The sequence below is a fragment of the Rhinatrema bivittatum genome, chromosome 8, assembly GCF_901001135.1.
Source record: "Rhinatrema bivittatum chromosome 8, aRhiBiv1.1, whole genome shotgun sequence".
NCBI classification, from domain to species: domain Eukaryota; kingdom Metazoa; phylum Chordata; class Amphibia; order Gymnophiona; family Rhinatrematidae; genus Rhinatrema; species Rhinatrema bivittatum.
In genome coordinates, this window is record NC_042622.1 from 209,142,180 (window position 1) to 209,166,199 (window position 24,020).

Here is a 24,020-nt window from a genome sequence, read left to right on the forward strand (position 1 = left end):
TCCAATAGGGTTACCATTTACATTTCAAAGCACCCCTTCGGTTGCCCCGGCTACTTCCGCTGAGACAACTTGAGCAAATTCCCTTCTTACAACAGGAAGCAAAGAAGTTGCTAGCACAAAAAGTGATTCAGAGCGTTCCACCTTCCTGCTACAACACAGGATTTACTCTAAATGCTTCCTCATTCCCAAATGCCGGGAGACCTGCATCCCATATTAGATCTCCATCCACTCAACAGGATACTGAAGAGGGAGAAGTTCAAGATGACAACGCTGAAGACCATTTTACCCTTCATTGAACAGGGCAATTGGATGTGCTATCTCGATCTGAAAGATGTGTATGCTCAGATCCCAATCCTCCACTCATGCTGGCACTACCTTTGCTTCCAAATAGACAATGCACACTATCAATACAAGGTTCTTCCTTTTTGCCTTTCTTCTGCCCCGCGAGTCTTCACAAAGTGTTTGGCAGTGGCTGTGGCTCATCTCCATCACAAGGGTTTGCGAATCTTCCCATACCCATACCAGATCTTCAGAAGGATCTTCAAGTCACCATTCAGTGCCTAGAAGACCTAGGTTTCCTCGTCAACTACTAGAAGTCAGCCCTTCAGCCAGCACAAATCTTACAGTTTATTGGAGCAAGGATAGACTCTGTTCTGGAGCGAGCGTTCCTTCCTGAGGACAGGGTAAAATGCCTGCGACTTCTGGCATTACACTTAAAGAACAAATCCAAAACAACCGTACGTTTGTTGCTGAAGCTACTGGGCCATATGGCAGCAGCAATCCATGTGGTTCCCCTCACCCAGATGCATATGAGGAGACTGCAGTTGGGTCTAAAAAGACAGTGAACTCAAGGGTCTCAACCTCTCTTGGTCAAAGTTTTAATCACAACTTTGATGAAAAGGGCATGGAGTGGTGGCTAACACCAACAACCCTAAGACAGGGAGCACCTCTTCGGCCTCCGCCTCACCTGCTATTTCTCACCACAGACGCCTCCACCAAGGGCTGGAGGGGTGCACCTTCTTCATGATCAAACCCTGGGGTTGTGTTCCACCACGGAGCTCAGGGTTATTCACAGGGCCTTGAAAGTATTTGAACATATTCTGACAGGAAAGGCTGTCAAGATCTGCATGGACAACCAAGTTGCTATGTTTTACATAAATAAGTAAGGCAGATCCGGTTTGCTGTGCCTATGCATAGAAGCGACTCTGATATGGGAATGGGCGACAGAATGAGTCATTTCATTACAGGCAACATATCTGCCCAGAATAGGGAACGTACAAGCAGACAAACTCAGCAGAGTATTTCATCCACATGAGTGGTCCCTCGACCAAACCGTTGCCGACAGTATCTTCACCGATTGGGGAGAACCCTCATAGACCTTTTTGCGACTCAATACAACAAGAAACTGGAGAGGTTTTGCTCTCTCCTTCCTTGCCCAACCAGGGCATCACAAGATGTGTTTCTCCTCTCATAGTCCAACGGTTTATTCTATGCATTCCCGCCAATCCCACTATTAACTCGAACAGTACAGAAGTCCATCCAGGATCGGGTGGAGATGATCCTCATAGCTTCAGCTTGGCCGAGGCAACTGTGATACGGATATATTGTACAGCTGTCAGTACAACCACCTAGGGCACTGGGTTGCCAACCGATGCTCCTGAAACAGGAGGGAGGAACCCTGCTACACCCCCTACTCTCATCACTCCACTTCACGGCTTGGAGATTAAGCGCCAAGTCTAAGAACCATTGCACCTTCCAACTACTGTTCAAGAGGTTCTCCTCTCTTCGAGGAAAGCCTCTACTTGTCACAATTATTCCTTCAAGTAGTCCTGTTATGTCGACTGGTGTCATAGACAATCTGTCAACCCGTTTGATTGTTCTCCAAAACCCCTATTCAACTACCTCTATCATTTGTCTCAGACAGGTTGCTTATTACAGTGACAAGAACACTCTTCCTCGAAAAGCAGCAACCCTCAGCTTGGGATTCCTCAATCAGCCTATCGATGGAAAAAAACAAGTTTACTTACCATAAATGGTGTTTTCTGTAGCTAACAGAGTGAATGAGCCATGTGAACCCGTCCACCTCCCTGGCAGTCTCTAGTAACTTTGGTGACAGTCCTTAATCTCTCATACCAACTGAGGAGGAACATTGATGTCAACTGAGGTACTCGCACGGGAACCCGTGAATGGGCAGAGCAAAACGCTCTGCTGTAGGAGAAGGTTTTGAGCCACGCTGCCAGAGAACGTCGCACCCGAATAACATGGCTCATTCTCTCTGCTTTTACATGGGACTGAGTGGTTAATGATAGCTGTAGATTGTTTTACATGGAACTGAGTGGTTAATGATAGCTGTGATCAGTTTGCATGGGGCTGAGTGGTTGGTTTGCACAAGAGCAAGTGGTAATGATAGCAGTGATTTTCATGGCCCTCCTCACGTGTTCATATTCTAAGGCCCAGCAATCATAGAACTGAAGTTTTTCTGCTACAGTGTTGTCTTCATGGGCTGATGAGATTAGCTCTTGCACCTCTGCCAGGCTTCTTCTTGGAACCGCCATCTGGAGCCTGACAGGAACACACAGAGGTTAGCAATCTGTCTGCCACAGACCTTAACTATATTCCTTTCTATTCCCCACATTACACTAATCCTCACCCTAAGTATCCCTCTTTCTACCTCACTCATTTGTACATCTTGCCCTCTCTCATCTACGCTCTCATTCACTATACCTCTTCCCTTCTCTCCCATCTATCTGTACACTTTCTATCAGAGATTTATTCCTCTCTTTCTCACTTACCCATCCATACCTATTGCCTCTCCTATTTATGATCTTCCTCTTTCATCCATCCATCTTTCATCATCAGCTCCATTTTTTCATCTCACGTATATTTATCCTTCCCTCTCTCCTTTATCCGTCTATAACCTCTCTCATCCTTGCCAATTTATACCCTCTGTTCCTCATCCATCCATCTACGTCTCCTCTGGCTGCATTTGTACTCCCTTCTGCTTCCTCTCTCTCTCTTTCATCTGCTTTTGTCTCAAACACTCCCTTAGTCTCTCTTTTTTTAAGCTGTTCTCCCTCTCGCTCTCTTTCACTCTGTTCTCCCTCATTCCTTTTTACGTTTTGTCGTCTCTTTCTCTCACGCCGCTATCCCTTGTTTCCCCTCTCTCTTTCTCACGTGTTCTGTGTTCTTCGTCTTTCTCATGCTTTGTTCTCCATCAATTTTCTCACTTTTTATTTCCCCCCCTCACTCTCTCTGACTGATTTGTTCAAATTCAGATTCTGGAAACTTTATTGACATAACAATTTGCACCTGTGCTGCCAAAGTAATTTTCAAAACCAGTCCCGTGGGTAAAGCAGTGCTTGCTTTACACTCAGAAATGGGCTTTAAAAAACTACCCAGTCAGCATGTGGGTAAACTTACATACGCAGTGACACTTCCTGCATAACTTTACCCACCGTAGGGGCTATGTTCTTAGGGGTAAAGGCAGGGGTTTGAAATTATGCACCTACTTTTCAAAATTCAAATGTATTCATATTTGTAGTCAGGAATATTACCATAAGCTTGTTGGGAAGACTGGATGGACCATTTGGTCCTTTTCTGCCATCATTTCTATGTTTCTGTGTTTAAATTAGCAGGTGTAAATGTGTGCGGGTGATTTTTCTTAGGCAATTTTCGCAGTTTGAAGGTAATTGTACATCTACTGTATGGGTAGTGTAAAAATTAGCCTCAAAGTGGTTAAAATAAGATGAAAAACAGAAAAAAATACATCTCTCTTTTTTTTTCTCTCACCATCTCTTTATTTCACACTTCCTTTTGCTCTCCTTCTCTTTGATTCACTGATATGAAAGTTACTATGAAAGGGGAGGTGCCATTGCCAGGTGATTTCAATCTGCCAGACACTGACGGGAACATCCCAACTGCGATGACTTGTAGAAGCGGGGAGGATCCCGGATTCTCTTGCAAGGAAGATCTATTCTGGCAATTGATAACAAACCCACATGGGAAGGGGAGGGGTGCGATACTGGACCTGCTGCATACTAACAGGGAGAGCGTTTCTGATGTCGTAGTGGTGATCATCTGGGATTTAGTGACCACAGGACGGTGGGGGTTTAGCATTAGAGGGTGATGGTTCATTCAAAGGCAGGGTTGGAGTTCAAGAAAGCTTGGGGCAAGCACAAGAGAATCTGAGGGAGAGGAAGGAATGGTAAAGCTGAGCAGAAGATGTGGGGGAGCAGACTGGATGGACTGTAAGGTCTTTATCTGTCGTCATGTTCTTTATGTTTTGGTTGCACTATGATGTTCAAGCACCAAACGGAACTGGTGCCTATGGTGTGAGCCGATGGTATACTAAAGCAGAGGTTTCGTCTGCACAGTGAGCAAACCCTGCACAGTGTATCAGAACCTTGTGATGTCACTGTGTTTATGATATCACTCTGGAAACAGCTGTCATCGGTGGCTATGACATTACAGGGTGCACAGTCTGATGCACAAGGAAAACTGGAATTAGGACTGCCAAGGACTGCACGAGGAAGGCTGGCTGGAGGAGTGCGTGACGTTTAGCAGCCGAGCGCATGAGTGCGTGAGGAGGGCTAGAGCTGGAGCAAGGTCCAGAGATGGAGGAAACGGACAACAGCACAGAAACAACGTACAGTCTGGAAGGAATCCTAACACAGGCAGTGCAAATAATAATCCTGGTAAGCGCTGCTGGCACAGGCTGCAAGAGGCGGTAGAAATATAGAAGCATGACGGCGGAAAGAGACCGTGTGGCCCATCCAGTCTGCCCATCCGTCCAATTAATTTAACATTATTCCTTAGAGATCCCCTGCATTCATCCCATGCTTTCTTGAATTCAGATACTGTTTTTGTCTCCACCACTTCCACTGAGAGGCCCATTCCATGCTTCCACCACCCTCCCTGTAAAGAAATATTTCCTAAGATTACTCCTGAATCTACCCATTTTCAACCTCGTCCCATGACCCCTCGTTCTAGAGCCTCCTTTCCATTGAAAAAGGCTCGCCTCCTCTGCATGAAACCTTTCAATGTCTCTCATATCTCCCCTATCTCACCTTTCCTCTAGGGTGTACAGGTTTAGATCTTTAAGTCTATCCCCACTGACCATTTTAGTAGCCACTCTCTGGACCGACTCCATCCTGTTTATATCCTTTAGAAGGTGCGGTCTCCAGAACTGTACTCAGTATTTATTCCAAGTGAGGCCTCATCAGGGACCTACACAGGGGCAATATCACCTCCATTTTCCTGCTGACCATTCCTCTGCCTCTGAGCCAAGCATCTTTCTGGCTTTTACCATTGCTTTATCCATCTGTCTGGCCACCTTAAGATCATCAGATACATATAATACATACATATACATATAATATTCCTTTCAATTCTCTTCACCCAAGCTTACGCCTGAATTCGATTTTACACCTTCTCACCCTGGACAATTCATTATGTCTCCCGCGGCATAATAATCCTTGATTCATTAACAATTTTTCTCTTGCCATCGCTTGCTCGCTTTTTTATATGTTTGATCCTAGTCTCTTGTATTTTAGATTTCTGTTATTTATAATGATTTATTCATAATGAGTTATTTATTTAAAATGAGTTATATCCTAGTTCTTCATTCCTTGTTCTCTGTAAGACACTTTTAAGTCATTTCAATGTTGTATGTAAACCAAAGTGATTAGTAACATTGTTACCAGAACCTCGGTATATAAAAATGTTAAATAAAGAAATAAAGAAATAAATTGCTGGCACAGGTTGCGGCAGACAATACTAAGCACAACCTACTGATTCAAGATAAATCTGGATAAAAACAAAACTTGATATTGTTGACCACATGACTTAGCAAAAGACAAACAAAACAAAAAAACCAAAACAAAACCAAAGTGGTTCATAGTTAAAGAAAGGAAAGTATTTAGGAGTCAGGGGGCTAGATCTGATTTTTGGGTCCTTTTAGGGTTCGCTTTTTCTCTGCTGCTCTGACTTTGACCTGTTTAGTACCCGTGGACAAGTTCCCTTCCTTCTCCACAGTGAGCCCTGGGCACCTGGCACCCCCCACCATGCCCCTTCGATGACTGGACAGTGTGGTGAGGATGCCAGCGGCCCGATCAATAAGCAAGGATGCATGGCTCCAATTTCCCTAGGAAAAAGCAAGGTTACATCTCCATGCATGTGTAGCCCTTTTTCTGCTGCTTGCCATGAAGGCAGGAATCACTCTCAGTCCCAGGGCTCAGTCCTTGCTAATCTCAATAAACCCTGGCATGAACGGTAGAAAAGAAGGGAGGAAGGAAGGACAAATCTCCAGGGCTCCAGGCCCATGATAAGTCTCTTTACAGTGTATGTGCTCAGCACTTTGTCTCTGTATGTGCTGGGGAGTGCAGGGCCGGCTCTAGGCCAAGCCATGCTCTGGGCAAAAATTGTCAACAGTGACCCCACCCCTCCTCCCTGCACTCTCCCTCTCCTCCCCCTCCCTCCATCCACTCTTTCCCTACTCCCTCCCTCCAGGCATTCTCTCTGTCTTCTTCAATGGACTTTTCTCTCCTTGTCTGGTACCAGCTCTGGCCCCATCTGCTTACTGAGAGTCAGAACTGGGTGTGAGTGCAGCAGGGATCCCCCACGCCTCCAGGAGAAACACTTACTGTGAAGCAGAAATGACTCAGAGCTTTTCTGTGGCAGCGTGCAAGGATTCTTTACTTGGGATAGAAAACAAACATTTCAGACAGTTACATGGCTCTGTACAGGTGATCGTGCTGGTACATATATAACCAGCACAACAGGCAGGGAGAAAGACGGCAGACGGATGCAGACTACATCCTATGTGGGAAGCCCTTGCAGACAGACCCACCTCTTCCAGTACAGCATCAGGTTACATGCACTGGGAACGTTAACCCCTTGCTGTCTGGCCCGGAGAATTAACTTTTGCTTTCGTTCCTCCAACATTCTCCCTCTCTCTTCCTCTAGTCTTTCCCCCTCTCCCGCCCTCAGGACATTCTCTCCAGGCATTCTCTCCTCACCAGGTACTTTCTTTCTCTTTTTTTCCTATGGCCAGGCAGGTTCCTTCTCCAGGTATTCTCTCGGTTTACACAGTATGCAAATTCTGGAGTTACCTCAGTAAAAGCAACACAAACTCTCCACTTACCAGGCGCTTTGGAAATAACACAAAATCCAATAAAATACATATTTCAAGCCTATATAACAAACTCGCCATAATAAAACAGAACTAACTCCCAGGACTAAACAGCATAATTTCTACTGATGAAAGGCAGCACTGCAGATATTACACCAGGCCCTAAAACACCAATACACTTCCTACTGAGAATAAGTCAGATTTCTACTGGTCCTTAACACAGAAACTAAACACTAGGGGCCCAATATTCAGCCAGCAGATAGCCAGATAAGTAAATATTATCCAGCTAGCTAGCAACCGTTAAATACCCACTTAAGTTCAGCGGCCACTAGATCACTATCTCTTAGCCGGAGAATTTTGAGGGTGGGCAGATCAGGGCGGTGCTACTTAGTCGGCTAAATTGTGATATTTAGACTTAGGCAGATGAGCTGTCTTTCTAAGTTAGAGATGCTCAATAGCAGCAACTTCTGGATATCACGTGATGCTGTGAGGGCAGCAGGATGTGAGACGCTGCTCTCTCGGGCTTTTCATTCCACCACCTGCTGTCATCTCGATCTTCCCCACTCAAAAATATTTGCTCACGTATGGGACTAATTTCTGGCTAAGCTGCGATCCTTATTTCCATCGGACAATGTCGTCGTGCCTGGGCCGAAAGTTCAAAGAGAAAGTAAAACTGGGGTCCCCCAAGATGGCCTTCGACAGCCAGGATGCCACTCGGGATGCCGCGCCAACTGATGGCGGTCAGCAAGCTTAAGTCTCTTGTGGTCATGGCACCAGAACCCGAATTTAAAAAACTTGCAGACAAATTGGGTGATGTTTCCGTTTCATTATCTGGAATTGAACGCCATATGGCAGATGCCGAACAGCGAATCGCTGATATGCAAGATGGGCCTGCATGGCGCGAAAATGAAGGTCGCTGCCTTACAAGGGGCCCTGGCTCGACAGGAGGAACGGCCGGAAGACCTGGAGAATCGTTCTCGCCGCAATAACTTGTGGTTTGTGGGCATCTCAGAGTCAGTGGAGGATCGTAAGCTGGCTTCTTTCTTAGAATCCTGGTTTTTTCGTGAGCTGAACCTGGAGAGTAAATATGGCAGACACTTTGTTGTGATCGTTGGCTGTGGGAGGCTGCGGCCGACCCAGCTCATGTCATGTGCAGCCCTGCTCTCCTCTCCGGGTGTTATGCTCAGGCTTCTGAACCCTTGGGCCAACGGGAGGATGGAATACCTTAGGAGGAAGATCCGTAGGTTCCCCCATCGGGTGGCGAGGCAGGAGCAGAAGACGTGACCAGCTGACCCTTGGCACTGGAGACAGAGGCGACTGTGCAGGCAAATGAAGAGTCGTGACGTCGAAGGAAGGAAGTGTGTCTTTGCCACTGGAAGTCCGCAGTCCCCCCAGGAGGAGCCCATAGGGACCCGGACTGCTGGGACTTAGGTGGACCTTTGAGAGGTCAAGAAGTTCGGTGCAAGGGCTGACTGGAGCTTCACCCCTGGAAGCCCGCGGTCCCCCTGAGAGGAGCCTGTAGGGACCCGGGCCGCTGGGACTTAGGCGGGCCCTTGGAGACGATGGTCAAGAAGAAGTCCGAGGTCAAGTGCCAGAGGGTCGTCGCTTACCAGTCCGAGGTCACACACCGAGGAATCACCACTTGCCAGTCCGAAGTCACACACCAGAGAATCACCGCTTGCCAATCCGAAGTCACACACCAGGAATCACCACTTGCCGATCCGAAGTCAGGAACCAGGAACACCAAGACGAAACAGGAACAAGGATCCAAAGCACAAGAACTCACCGAAGTAAGCAGACCTGACTAACCATGGAAGTTGCCAAGTCAAGGAATGAGCAGAGGAAGCCTGCTTATATACTTCCTCTGCTCTGGATCACTGAAGGCAGCTGAGTGTAATTAAAGGGTTTAGGTCCCTTTAATTCTGGTGAGGAGGCACGGCCTCGCGCCTAAGATGGTGGTGGCCATCTTGGATTCCGGCCACGGGGGGGAAGCTATAACTGCCGCACCGGGGAAGCAGGGATGGCTCCCATCCGTATCAGAACCCCCATGGGCCTGCGCTGACGCGCGGGAACCGCAGCACTGGACCGGGGCTTCTCACCCGGTGTTTGCCGTGGTGGGTCGCCGCCGCGGTCAGGTAGGGGGACGCGTCCGCGGACGGCCGTGGGAGCAGAACACAACACCGGGCTGTGGCTAGCTGCTGCCACCGCATGCCGTCTGCCTCCCGAGGCTTCTCATGGCGGCTGGGACACAGCCGACCTCCATGCCTCCTCTGGGCCTTCCTAGGCATGCGCATGCGCCACTGAGACTCTCTTTAAAGACGCTATGGCGGGAACCTCAGGGCGTCTCCGATAGATGACATCACAAGCTGGGGTTTATAAGCACCTCCCTTGGCCTACGCTAATCGACTCGGTAACGAGTTCCTTCGCTATTGGTGCTTGTTCCTATCTCCTCTGACGTCGGTGCCAGACTCGGATGTCTAACTTCGGTTCTGGACTCTGGCTCGGGTACCCATCTTGTGCTCCTACCATGTGACAGGGGCTGACCAATGGCACTGGTAGCCCCTGTGACATAGTAAGGGCAAAGGCTATCGGCGCCATTTTGAATACCGGCAGCCCAGGGTGTGAGGGCAGGAGATGGCTCCCGGACCCTCCGCTGGACCACCAGGGAGTTTTGGTAAGTCTTGGGGGGGGGGGGTGGTTGTAGTTAATTTAATTTTAGCCAGGACGAATAAGAATTAACACATAAACGTATCAGGGGCCCCCCTTGCCGAATGCAACGTATCTACCCCCCGACGAATATGAATCCTGAATGGAACATATGGTGTCCCTCTGCACATCCCTACCACCTGATGACTGTTTCCTGTTTCCTGTCTCAGCCCTATAAAAGGGCTTCTCTAACACTTCAGCTTTGCCTTGCATTGGAGTTACTTCCCTCCTGGAAGTCTAGTCTTCCAGCGCTCTGTCAGGTCTTCGTTCTTCATTGGAGCTCCATGACTCGTCTGCTTCCTGAGCCTTCGTTGCTTCCTGTGGTTTCCAGATGTTCCATGTCTTCATGTCCTGAGGTTCCTAGTCCAGGCTTCCTGATGTTTCGCTTCCTGATGTTCCAGGCTTCCTGATGTTTCTCTTCCTGATGTTCCGAGGTTTTGCTCCTCCTTCGCCTGTTTCGAGTCCTTCGGACCCTCCAGCTCCTGTGGTTCTCCAGATGACACCTTGCTTCGTCATTGGAGTCTCGTTTCAGCTGGATTTTCTTCCTGTGTTTCCGAGTCCTCTTGACCCTCCAGCTCCTGTGGTTCTCCAGATGACACCTAGTCTCGTCATCGGAGTTTCATATCAGCTGGATTCCCTTTCTGCGCTTGTCCCGCTCTCCACGTGGTCTGTGACCAGCCTCTTCAGGTTGTGTAGGGCGCGCAGTGGGACAGGGTGGTCCGCGACCAATCCCACGGGTGGACTGTGTAGGGTGCCCTGAGAGACAGTGCCAATGTCTGAACCTTCCCAGCTTCTCGTCTCGTCCAAGAGACTTCCAAGTTCCTCGTCTCATCGAGAGTCTTCCAAGATCCTCATCCACTTCCACAGCCTTCTAGTCCATGTCTTCACAAGGCCCCGTCTGCCCTCATCCTCGGTCCGGCCTGCTGCTTCTTGCCGATACCTAGCGGCAGGTCCGAAAGGGCTGGAACCAATCGGAGGACTGTTCAATTACCAACATAGTGTTGTTGGCTTCTAGAAGCATGCAGGTCCGGCAGAGGGTCAGACTCCATCTTCGCCCATGCTGGGACACGCCTCGCCAACCCTCGGTGCTGTCTTGGATTCGTCTGGGGTTGTGCCGAGGCCCAAGGGCACACAATCCCCTCAAGTTGGGATCGCTCTCCTAGCGGTCCCTATCCATCCGGGAAACTCCTTGGCCCGAGTTTAGTAGGGGTCCTGAACTTGGGTGCAACTTCTCTGGCCCCTCAGTTATCTGTACCAGTTACTCTGATCTGGGATTCTTGATCCTTCCCAGTTCTTGCTCTGGTAGACTCTGGAGCAGGAGGTAATTTTATTCTCAAGGACCTTGCTCAGCTTTGGGTATAAAGACCCATTCGCTTGACACATCACTATACATTGCTTCTATCTATGGAGAGCTGTTACCCGGCCGAATTTCCTTGACTACGGAACCCGAGGAACTTGAATTACTAGTGTTGGAGAAATCCATTCATCCCATAGTGCTTGGACTCCCCTGGCTACAGAAGCATTTTCCCCAATTCAACTGGGGTTCATTGCAACTGGTGGAGTGGGGTCCCACCTGCCACCAGTCCTGTCTTCAGAAAGTGACACCACCTCCTGTGCTCCCTCTGGCTACCATGTCCTCTGGTATACCTGCTCCATAAGCGGCCTTTGAGGACGTGTTCTCTAAACAAAAGGCCAACCTCCTTCCGCCTCTCCGAAGGTTTGATTGTCCAATTGACCTCCTTCCAGGAACCACGCCTCCTCGTGGACACACTTACCCTCTGTCTCTGTCTGAGGAAAAGGCAATGATGGAATATATCCAGGAAAATCTTGCGAAGGGTTCATTCGCTCGTCCACTTCTCCCTGCTCAGTCACACTCATGACCCACTGTGCTAGGGCACTGTAATTTGTGTTGAGTTCCAAAGGTTGGCTCCTATGCTGTGGCCAGTGTTTTAGTCCCACTCACTACCCTTAACCACAACACATTCTCCAATGGGAGGAACATTTGCCCAATAAAGGGACCGAAGGCCTTTACACATGCAAAGGGCTAAAACCAGGACTGGCTTAACCCAGCACAAGAAAATAAAGCAGCTGACAACTTCTACTGGAAAGGTGCACCTCTAAAAATAAATAAAATAAGAAGTACATTTTGCTAATTTCAGGTATTCCTGCAGCGTTGTTGCTTTTTAAACTTTGCTCACTCATTGTTGATTCTAGCTTATCTTCTTGACCGATGTGGAAATCTGTGAGTGGTCAGACAGAGACCAGAAAGGAAGGACACACTGCCAGGACTCTGTACTCTCGCCTCCTGCTTGTATTACCTTTGAACATATCGTTACATAAGTTCACTGAGAAGCAAAGAAAAAAAAGAACTGCAGGTGAAGGGGGGTTGGGTGTATTGGAATTAATAATGGATAAGGGGATCTAATATATAGAGCAAAACACTTGGGCCTCAATATTCAAACGTCTAGGTAAATGGGCTGGATAAGACCTATTCAGCTAACTTACATGGGATATTCGGCAGCATGGATATCCCTGTAGAAATCTCCACTTAGCAAAGGGAGGTTTTGCATTACCAATCTTCTAGATTTTTTTTTTGAAGGTATAAATAAACATGCAAAGATGAGCCGGATGATACAGCATATTTGGATTTTCAGAAGGCATTTGACAAAGTCCCCCATGAGAAACTCCTCATTAAATTAGAAAGTCATGGAAAAGGAGGCTGTGTCCTAGTGTGGATTTGTAACTGGTTAAAGGACAGAAAACAGACAGTAGGACAAGATGGTCAGTTTTCCAAATGAAGAAAGGTCATTAGCGGTGCAGCACAGGGGGTCAGTACTGGGATCTGTGCTGTTTAACGTTCATAAAAGGGAACAATGAGCGAGGCGAGCAAATTTGCAGACGACTTGAAATTATTCAAAGTTGTTAAAACAGCAGCTTATTGTGAGGAACTGCAGCAGGACGGTAAAAGACTAGAGGACTGGGCATCTGAATGGCAGATCAAACTTAATGCGGAAAAGTGGAAAGTGATGTACATAGAGGAAAAATAATCCCAACTAAAGGTACACAATGCTGGGTTCTGTATTGGGAGTCACCGCCCAGGGAAAGGACCTTGAAGTTCTTGTGGACAATACGTTGAAATCCTCAGCTCAAAAAAGCAAATAGAATGCTAGGAATGATCTGAAAAGGAATGGAGAATAAAACGGAAAATATCATATTGCCTCTAGATCGAGCCATGCTATGACTGCACCTTGAGTATCGTTTGCATTTCTGGTCACCCCATTTCAAGAAAGACAGCAGAACTAGAAAAGGTTCAGAGGAGGGCAACAAAAATGATACAGGGGATGGAACATCTCTATAGGAGAGATGAGAGGCTGCTCAGGCTAGGACTCTTCAGCTTGGAAAAGAGACGGCTGAGAGGACATGATAGTTTATAAAATCATGAGTGGGGTTCAAAAAAGGTTTGGATAAGTTCTTGGAGGAGAAGTCCATTAATGGCTATTAATCAAGTTTACTTAGGGAATAGCCACTGCTATTAATTGCATCAGTAGGATGGGATCTTCTTGGTGTTTGGGTAATTGCCAGGTTCTTGTGGCCTGGATTGGCCACTGTTGGAAACAGGTTGCTGGGCTTGATGGACCCTTGGTCTGACCCAGCATGGCAATTTCTTATGTTCTTAAATGCAGGTAAATAAAGGACAGTTATTTAGCCTTTCAAATAAACCTAAAACAAGGGGGCACACCATGAAACCAACAACCAGCAGATTTGAAACAAATTCTAGAAAGCACTTTTTCACTTATCTCACTATCAAGCTATGAGATCTGTTGCCAGAGGATGTGGTCAAGGCGACTAGCAGAGCAGAGTTTACAAGAGGCACACAATCACAGGCACTCTCTCACACACACACACACACACACACATAGGTACTCACATACATACACAGGCACTCTCTCCCACACACACACACATAGGCACTCACATACATACACAGGCACTCTCTCCCACACACACACATAAGTACTCACATACATACACAGGCACTCTCTCCCACACACACACAGAGGCACTCACATACATACACAGGCACTCTCTCTCCCCCACACACACATAGGAACTCACATACATACACAGGCACTCTCTCCCACACACACATAGACACTCACATACATACACAGGCACTCTCTCCCCCCCCCCCCCCCCCCCCACACACACACATAGGAACTCACATACATACACAGGCACTCTCTCCCACACACACACATTGGCACTCACATACATACACAGGCACTTCTCCCACACACACACATAGGCACTCACATACATACACAGGCACTTCTCCCACACACACACATAGGCACTCACATACATACACAGGCACTTCTCCCACACACACACATAGGCAGTGGCACTCACATACATACACAGGCACTTCTCCCACACACACACATAGGCACTCACATACATACACAGGCACTCTCTCCCACACACACAAAGGCACTCACATACATACACAGGCACACACACACATAGACACTCACATACATACACAAGTTTTCTCTCTCTCACACACACACACAAGCAAGCTCTTGCTCACTCACTTACAGGCACACTCACTTACAGGCACACTTACAGGCACACTCGCTCACATACATACACAGGCACACTCACAGGCACACTCACTTACAGGCACACTCTCTCGCTCACTCACTTACAGGCACACTCTCTCACTCTGGGCCTTTCCCTCTCTATTTTTGCCGGCAGAGGCATGGGATCCACTGCTGGCTCAACTGGGTCTCCTCTTCTCCACCAGTGGCCCCACCTGACCTTTTCTTCCGCCAGTGGTGGCATAAAATCTGCCAGAAACCTCACTGGGCCAGTTCTTCTACTGCTGGTGACCCAGCTGGGCCTCTTCTTCTTCACCACCAGAGGCCCTACTAGGCCTCTTCTTTTGCTGCTGTTGGCCCAGTGGGGCTTCTTTTACTTCACTGCCAGCAGCACTGCTGGGCCACTTCTCTTCTTCAGCCTCCAACAATCCCCGGCAGGAAGGGCTCCGCCAGTGACCATAGAAAGACCTCAGGGCCCTGAGAAAGAAACTCAGGGCACAGGCCCCTGGGAAACAGAGGAGGAGACAGAGCATGAGGCTGGGAGGAGGAGAGGGGAAGGAAAGGAGGAGGGGAAAGATCTGGTGGAGAAGGAACGAAAGAGGGAGGAGGCAGAGGGTAGCAGATACCCTGGAGAAGAGAGGTTGACTGGAAAGACATCTAAGTGCAGAACCGATCCTGTAACTCAGCCGATGAAGCAAGCCCAGTAGGATGAAAGAATCCCGATAGCAGTCTGAGACCGTGCAGCTATCTGACTCCTTTCCAGTGGTCAGTCTCAACCTGGATGTTTGCTGCCTGAATGCCGTGCTTTACCGTTGCCCTTCGCCATCTGGTGTCTGGGGGAGGGGAGGTGGGGAAATATTCTGCATTAATGCAGGTGGCAGAACTGATGCAGCCGCTGGAAGGGAATCAAATCTTACTGGACTCACGGGGCCGGGTGTACTAAGCACTTTCCTCAAACACAAACTGGATGAAAGCCTTTAACACATCTGTTCCACTGAATGACCGGGGAACAAGCCTGCAGCTCCCAGAAATTTTCCCTTAAAACTTTCATTTGTCTTTAGGGTTAATTTTTTGAGGAAGTTTCTGTTGTGATCCTGCCCGCAAGGAGCGCGGGCAGGCTTCCCTACCATCCTGCGGCCAGTCAGGCCGCTGACGCTGACTACCTTCGCAGCAAGTATGCCACCGTCGCCGGGCTCTTCCTCGGCTGCCTCCGGTCCTGCGCAGCAGGGTCGGACCGATGAGGGCGCTCCCTCGCGGCCGGGACCACTGCTGCCGCTCCGGCTCTCCCCGACAAGCTCTGCCACTCCCGGGGTCCTCGGCTGGCAGGGAGGTCGTCCCTGCTGGTGCCTGCTGCTGCTCGGGTCCTTGCCCGGCAGGGAGGTCGTTCCTGCCGGTGCCTGCAGCCTCCCTTCGTCTCTTCCTGCTCTGTCTTCACAGCTGGAAGCCGCTCCTGCAACCGGCCATCTCTCTAGCTACAGGGCAGGGCTGCTCTCTGTCTGCCTTGCTTCCTTTGGGCCTTCCACGTGGCTGGGGACGCCACCAGCCTGTCTTGCTTCTTTCTTCCAGATTCCTTAGGCGCGGGCGCGCGCCTCTCTCCAGCTTTTCAAGGGCCAGCCAGGTGTGGCCCCCTGCTGACCCCTCCCTGGGCGTTGTCCTCTTCAGCCCTACAAAAGGGCTCAGCGTCCATTCCAGCTTTGCCTTTGCAAGGAGTTGGGTACTCCTGGGATCCTGCTGGCCTTCGCTCCAGGAGTCGTCCTTGTTCCAGCTCTTCTTCAAGGTCCTGTGTTTCCTGTTCTTCGTTGGAGCTCCTCGTCTTGTCCTGATGTCCATGTTCCAGTCCAGATGTCTGCCTGATGTTCCTGATGTTCGTTTTCCAGTCTTGAGGTCTGTCTCCTGATCCTGTATTCTGTGTTCCAGTCCAGATGTTGTTTCTCCTGATCCTGATGTCCGTGATCCTGTCCAGCTGTCCTGAACCCCTGGTTCCTCGTGCCACTCTTCCTGGCGTGCCATGTCGTGGTCCATGACCAGCCCCACGAGCGGGCTGTGTAGGGCGCTTCATGGTGCAATGCCTTCCTCACCTCTGCAGCACAAGCCTCCGGGAGACTTCCGCTTCTGTCTTTATCTCTGGTCTACGGAGTCCCTTGTGCTTGTTCCGTCCGTGCCAAAGACTCTGCCAGAACCTGTACCATCCCAGCGTGGTCCGCGACCAGCCACTGGCGGCTGAGTAGGGCGTGCCTCGGTGCAGGCCTCTACAGCTTCTGAGACCTGCTCCGTTCATTGCTCCATATCTCGCCTAGAGGCTCTTCAAGTCCAGCGTGGTCTGTGACCAGTCCCATGGGTGGACTGTGTAGGGTGCACTGCGTCGCAGTCTCATCCCAGTGCTTTGCCCAAGTCTTCTGAAAGCCTTGTACCTCGCCTGAGTCTTCTGTATACCTCGAACCTTACTGAAGTCTACGGCTATGCATCCAAGTACCTCGTTCCTGAGTCTCGTCTGTGCATCCAAGTACCTCGTTCCTACATCTCGTCTGAATCTCTATGTTCTGGTCTTCGCTGCCCTGGCCTCCATCCGGCCTGCCGCTTCTCTCTGGTCTACGGAGTCCCTTGTGCTTGCTCTGTCCGTGCCAAAGACTCTGCCAGAACCTGTACTGTCCCAGCGTGGTCCGCGACCAGCCACTGGCGGCTGAGTAAGGTGCGCCTCGGTGCAGACCTCTACAGCTTCTGTGACATGCTCCATTCATTGCTCCATATCTCGCCTAGAGGCTCTTCGAGTCCAGCGTGGTCCGTGACCAGTCCCGTGGGTGGACTGTGTAGGGCGCGCTGCGTTGCAGTCTCATCCCAGTGCTTTGCCTTAGTCTTCTGATAGCCTTGTACCTCGCCTGAGTCTTCTGTATACCTCGAACCTTACCCAAGTCTACGTCTGTGCATCCAAATACCTCGTTCCTGAGCCTCGTCTGTGCATCCAAGTACCTCGTTCTTGAGTCTCATCTGTGCATCCAAGTACCTCGTTCCTGAGTCTCGTCTGAATCTCCATGTTCCGGTCTTCGCTGCCCTGGCCTCCATCCGGCCTGCCGCTTCTTGCCGTACCCTGCAGCAGGTCCGAAAGGGCTTGGAACGGTCGGAGGACTGTTCATAAGACCACCATTGCGTTGCTGGTGTTCCAAAGCGTGCAGGTCTGGAGGAGGGTCAATATCTCCAGTCATCTGTCTTCAGTTCAGCCTCGCTCCTGTCCAGCCCATGCTCGGGCATGCCTCGCCTGCCGCAGCACCTCTTCGGAGTTCCTCTGGAGTCGAGCCGTGGTCCAAGAACACACATCTCCTAGTAAGCCGGACCGCTCTCCTAGCGTTCCGTAACAGTTTCATTATGTATTGCCTAGGAAGTAAAAAAAACTTGGTATGTGCCTTGAGGTGTGGAATTGTAACATCAGACTGGATGTCAAAGATTTATTGATGGCATTGATGGAAAACAGGCTGCTATATCAGGTGATGATAGTGATTAACTTAAAATGTCCAGGTTGGTAATTCACTAGACATTGTGCTTCTCTCTTTCCTTTGGTATCTTCAAATGCCTCTGCTACTTTCAGTAGAGCATTTCTAATGTTTGATATCATATTGCTTTTATGTTTTCAACATGACATTCCCTCCTGTTTCCAATGGAAGATTTGAAGTGAAAAAATGCAAAATCTTCCACCTGTCTATCAAGACAGGAAACATGGGTCAACCTTGTGGCTCAGTGGCAGATCCCCAGTTCAATCCCTGAGTCAGGTCCTGCTGCTCCCCCAGTCCTTATCCTCCTTACCTATCTGCTGCCTACCTGACAATGTTAATCACCTCCTGCTCCTTGATACTCTGTCCTCAATTGGATTTTGATACTCTGTCCAATCTTGGTTCTCTTCTTACCTCTCCCATTGCACTTTTATTGTGCTCTCCTCTTCAGCCAATCTACTATCAATTGGCATGCCTCAGGGCTCTGCCCTGGGTTCTCTTCTCATCATCATTGTTTATTTAGATCATGCTTTTCCATAAGAAGAGTCCAAAGTGAGCTTCAGTACATTTTGGGTTTTACAATAGGTGTTGAAATCATCAGCAACAAAAATGTATGTTGCGTCCGTCGGTCACAGATGGCTGCGACCGCTCTGCCTCACCTCTTTCTCCTCCTCCATGGGTAAGATGGCTGCCTCCGGTGCTGAGTGCCGAAACCCTCGGCGTCTCCAACACAGCATGGGCATTCCCGTCCACCATGCTCCTTCCTGTGGCCTCCTAGAGCGTGCGTGTGCGCGCATGCTGCCTACACTTATCAACACGTCACGGCGGGAACCTAGGTGCTTGACTCCTTTCAATCTCTGGGATAACCTTAGAGGAAATTTAAATTGCAGGTGAGATTTACATGTAACTCAACCATGAAACATGTATCTAAAGGACAAATATATGTAACTCATCAATTAGTCATTATATTTGAAGTCTTTGTAACTGAATCATTTTTGGCACTTCTATTACGTTTTAACTATTTATTTTACTATTTGTACCTGTTTTGTAAAACGTTGTGATGGTAAATAACAACGGTATAGACAAGATTTTAAATAAATAAATAAAATAAAATACATAAACCTCGGGGCTTCCCCACCGCATGACGTCAGTACCTCCGCGTATTTAAGCCTCTGCTCAGCTCCAATTCAACGAGTTAGAAAGGACTTCAGTTTTTCTACTCTGACCGCTTCTAAGCTGCTCGCTTGGATTCCTTGCTCCTGCAGAAGCTCTGGGCACCCACTCCTCGGGAGCCTCTCACTTCTATCTACCCTTCAGGGTTCTACTACCTAACCTAAGACAACCACTCCTCGGGGGTCTTATCTACTTTCCTTTTCAGGCTCCCTCAGCGCTCCTAGGTACTCACTCCTCGGGGGCCTTTCCAGCTCAGGGTATTCTGCACCACGGACCTCAGGTCCCTTCCTTCACTTGCTACCAAGAAGGATTCCTGCACTGCTTCTCTGTGAGTACCTCTATGTTCCAGCTCTCCATTTCCACCCTTCAGGTTCGGCTTAACCTGCTCTGCGGAACACTACCAACCTTGCTACATCCGGGTGAGACCATCTACATCTGAGACTGTCTGAGCTTATTGGAATATTGCTGGACTACAGTGCTATCCGTTCCTGTGCAAGCATCATCTATCTGCAGCAGTACAATAAAGCTTTCCTCCTCAGTGTCTGCTTTCTGAGTCTAGCCTATCGCTGTGGTTCCCCACGGGGCCCCACCCCATGGGAGGAGTCCTCACCACTGCAACCAAGAGTCCACACTATGCCACAAACCCAACAGATTGCTAACTCCATGGACTCGGCTCAGCTCGCGGCCTTGCAGGCCATTCCTGGCCTAGCCCAGCGGATCACTGAGCACAGAAGTCTCTGGAAAGCCTGGCTACTGCCTTCAATCAGTTGCATGCTCAATTGAATACCTTAGCAACTCCAGTGAAAGAATTGCTGTCTCCGGTGGTGACCGTCAAGACCACTGTACCATTATCCACGCCTATCTGCTTCACGGGCGAAGCACGGATGTGTAGAGGCTTTGTTAACCAATGCAGTATGCATTTTTCTTTACAGCCTACCCTCTTTCCCACAGAAGCTTCCAAGACCACCTACATCCTTTTTCTACTTGAAGGAAGGGCCTTGGCTTGGGCTTCACCGTTATGGGAACGTGAAGATCCTATCCTGAATGATCTACCAGGATTTCTGAAACTTTTCAAGTCTGTCTTCGATGACCCGGCTCACCAGACCATTGCTGGATCTGCTCTGCTTAATCTCCAGCAAGGTAATAAGCCGCTTACAGACTATGTGATCGAATTCAAGACTTTAGCATCCAAACTACATTGGGACACTGGATGTCTATGTGCTATCTTCATGGAGGGCTTCAACTCTCACTTAAAGGATGAACTGGTGGCTCCTGATCTGCCTGATACCCTTGAGTCTCTTATGGAACTGGCTGGGAGAATTGACCACCGTATTCGAGACCAAACTCAAGAGGTTAAGAGTCCTTGGAAGTCTGCCTTGGGGTTTAACCATCCTAAACCTGTGCCTATTGCCTCAAGCCTACCAGCTGCTCCCTTAGAAGAGGACGAGCCTATGTAACTAGGCCGAAGTCATTTAACTCCACGGAAAGACGTTTTCGCAAACGCATGGGGTTATGCACGTACTGTGGCCAAACAGGCCACACCTTCCAAACCAGTCCCATCTGTCTGGGAAACTGACAGACCTAGGATCTGCAGAAGGACTTTTCCTAGGCCTCACCTCTCCAACTCCTCCATTATCTCTACCAGTCTCACTTCCCTGTGGAAGCCTAGAATTTCAGACCCTCGCTCTCATTGACTCCAGAGCCGGAGGAAATTTCATCTTAAAACGCTTAGTAGAACATCTACGGATTCCCACCACACCAATAGCTAAGCCATTGCTATTGTCTTCAATCCATGGGGAACCACTTCCTGTAGAAGTATCATTGATTACCCAGGGCATTGGCCTGTGCACCGGAGCTTTACACTCTGAATCCATTTCCTTCCTCGTATTGGAAAAGGCCATGTATCCAGTGGTACTTGGACTGCCTTGGCTACAAGATCATATGCCACAGTTTGATTGGGCCATGCTGGAATTATCCCAGTGGGGACCTGGCTGTCATGGTCGGTGTCTCGCGGAAGTCTCACCGGTAATATGCATGCCCACTACGCCATCGTTACCTAGCCTTCCTCCACAATACGCCTCCTTTCAGGATGTCTTCTCTAAACAAGCAGCAGATGTACTTCTACCACACAGAGTTTTTGACTGCGCTGTAAACCTGAAACCCAATTCAGAGCCTCCCAAAGGAAGAGTTTATCCTCTTTCTGTAATTGAGACTAAGGCCATGTCCGCCTATATACAAGAGAACCTTCAAAAAGGATTCATCAGACCTTCCAAATCCCCTGCTGGTGCAGGCTTCTTTTTTGTGGGAAAAAAAGCTGGCACCTTATGCTCCTGCATCGACTACAGGGGACTGAATGAAATTACCATCAAGGACCAGTATCCCCTTCCCTTGATTTCTGAACTATTTGACAGGCTCCAAGGAGCCAAGATATTCTCTAAACTGGATCTCAAAGGAGCCTACAACTTGGTGTGTAAATCGTGAAGGAGACGAATGGAAGACTGCTTTTATCACCCACGATGGACACTTCGAATATCTCGTCATGCCCTTCGGATTAAGTAACACACCTGCAGTCTTTCAAAATATGATGAACGACATTTTACGGGACTTTCTATACCAATGCATAGTAGTATATCTTGATGGTATTTTGATCTTCTCTCAAGATCTACAGACACATCAAGAGGACGTCAAGAAGGTTTTAAGAGGCCTGCAGGAGTATCACTTATACGCAAAACTAGCGAAGTGCAAGTTCCATAAGGAGTCCGTACCCTTCCTGGATTACATTGTTTCTAAAAACGGGTTTCAGATGGACCCCAAAAAATTAGAAATTATTCGGGATTGGCCCCAACCTACACTGCGCCGCTTCTTGGGCTTCACGAACTACTATCGTTCCTTTATCAAGAACTGCTCATCATTGACAGTCCCTCTCACTGATATGACCAGAAAGGGAGCCAATCCCGCCGACTGGTCTCCTGAAGCCATATCAGCCTTTCTGACTCTCAAAGAGGCTTTTCAAAAGAAGCCGTGCCTCCAACATCCAGACCCGCATTGGCCATTCATCGTCGAGGTCGACGCATCAGACGTTGGCGTGGGAGCGGTTTTAAGTCAGTATAGCGAATCCAATGTGCTCCATCCCTGCTCCTTCTTCTCAAGGCGATTCTCGCCTGCCGAAAGAAATTACGGAATCAGAGACAAAGAGTTACTCGCAATCAAGCTGGCCTTTGAGGAGTGGCGTCCTTGGCTGGAAGGCGCACAACACCAAATAGTAGTGTACACCGATCACAAGAACTTGGAGTACCTTAGACATGCTCAACGACTCAATCACCGTCAAGCAAGATGGTCCCTGTTCTTTAACAGATTCGACTTTCTCTTGAAATACCGTCCAGGAGAGAAGAACACTTGGGCTGATGCCTTGTCACGATCCTTCTCCCCTCAGGATGTGCCAGACGAACCCTGTCACATCATTGACCCCGAGAGAGTAGTTCTTGCAGCCACTCATGCGGTACCCACTGAGAGGACAACTGTGGCCAGAAATCAAAGGAAGAAGCTGTTGAAGTGGGCGCACGATTCCCGTCTAGCTGGCTATCCTGGACAGAGTCGTACCTTGGCCATGTTACAGAGGTATTACTGTACCATGAAAAAGGATGTACAAGCTTATGTGGGTTCCTGTGCTGTTTGCGTCAAGCAAAAGCCGCCAGCCAGACGTCCTTGGAGTTTGTTACAACCCTTAAGAGCGCCGGATGAACCCTGGACACATATAGCAACCGATTTTGTGGTAGACTTGCCACTCTCCAATGGAAACAATACCATTTGGGTCACCGTTGACCACTTCTACAAGATGGCACATTTTGTAGCCTTACCAGGGTTACCTTCTGCTGTGGAGTTAGTGAAACTCTTCATCAAACACATCTTCCACCTTCATGGTATGCCTAAGCATATTCTGTCCGACAGAGGAGTACAATTCACTGCTAAATTCTGGAGAGCCTTATGTCAAAAATTTGACATCTTCTTGGACTTGACCTCCGCTTACCATCCAGAGTCTAATGGACAGACTGAAAGAATGAACAGAATGCTTAAACAGTTTCTACGGTCCTACATTAATTCAAGACAGAGTGATTGGGCAGAACTGCTGCATTGGGCAGAATTTGCTATCAACTCGCATCCTGCTACATCTACAGGGTCTTCTCCCTTTCAACTCATCTATGAACGACAACCACTTCTTCCTCTGTCAGTTCCCTTATCTGTGGCTTCTCCTGCCGCACAGGCTACTGCAGCAGAGTTATCTCAGCTTTGGAAGCAAATGAAGGATTTACTTCTCAAAGCAGGACAGAAAGCAAAAAAGATCTATGATGCTCACCATCGAGAGGCACCACAGTTTCAGCCCGGAGACAAAGTTTGGCTGAGTACCAAATTTCTCCATCTTAAACTAACTTCTGCACGTTTTGCACCTTGTTATATAGGACCCTTTGCTATCCTTCGGTGCTTGGGAAATCTGACGTACAGCTTGAAACTACCTCCATCAATGAGAGTACAAAACGCCTTCCATGTCTCTCTTTTAAAACCCTTGATGCTCTTTGAGTTCTCCAAAAAGACCCCAGAACCAACAAATCTGGATACAGAGGACGACATTGAAAATGCTGTGGATGACATCTTGGATGACCGTAAGAGAGGCAAGACATGGGAATACCTCATCTCCTGGGAGGGCTATGAACCAGAAGAAAACTCATGGGAGCCTCTGGCCAACATCATGGACAAGGACATGGTACGTCAATTCCATCTTGCACACCCACGAAAACCCAGACCACCAGGAAGAGGTCCTGGAGGGGGCCCTTTGAAGAGGGGTACTGTTGCATCCGTCGGTCGCAGACGGCTGCGACCGCTCTGCCTCACCTCTTTTCTACCTTTCTCCTCCTCCATGGGTAAGATAGCTGC

General features: G+C 48.8%; 1 protein-coding gene across 5 annotated transcripts in view; it reads right to left on the reverse strand.

Moving 5' to 3' along the window:
* The window catches only part of METTL27 (methyltransferase like 27), a 58,218-nt gene extending 51,415 nt beyond the window's left edge, over window positions 1–6,803 (reverse strand). For all 5 annotated transcript variants that reach the window (XM_029612861.1, XM_029612863.1, XM_029612859.1 and 2 more), the window contains exons 1-2: window positions 6,642–6,803; window positions 2,436–2,562 (exon numbers count right to left, since the gene is read on the reverse strand). In XM_029612861.1, coding sequence (XP_029468721.1) covers window positions 2,436–2,555 — 120 coding nt within the window. In that variant the 5' untranslated portion in view covers window positions 2,556–2,562; window positions 6,642–6,803. The remainder of the gene's footprint in view (window positions 1–2,435; window positions 2,563–6,641) is intronic.
* Between the last annotated feature and the right edge of the window lie 17,217 nt (window positions 6,804–24,020).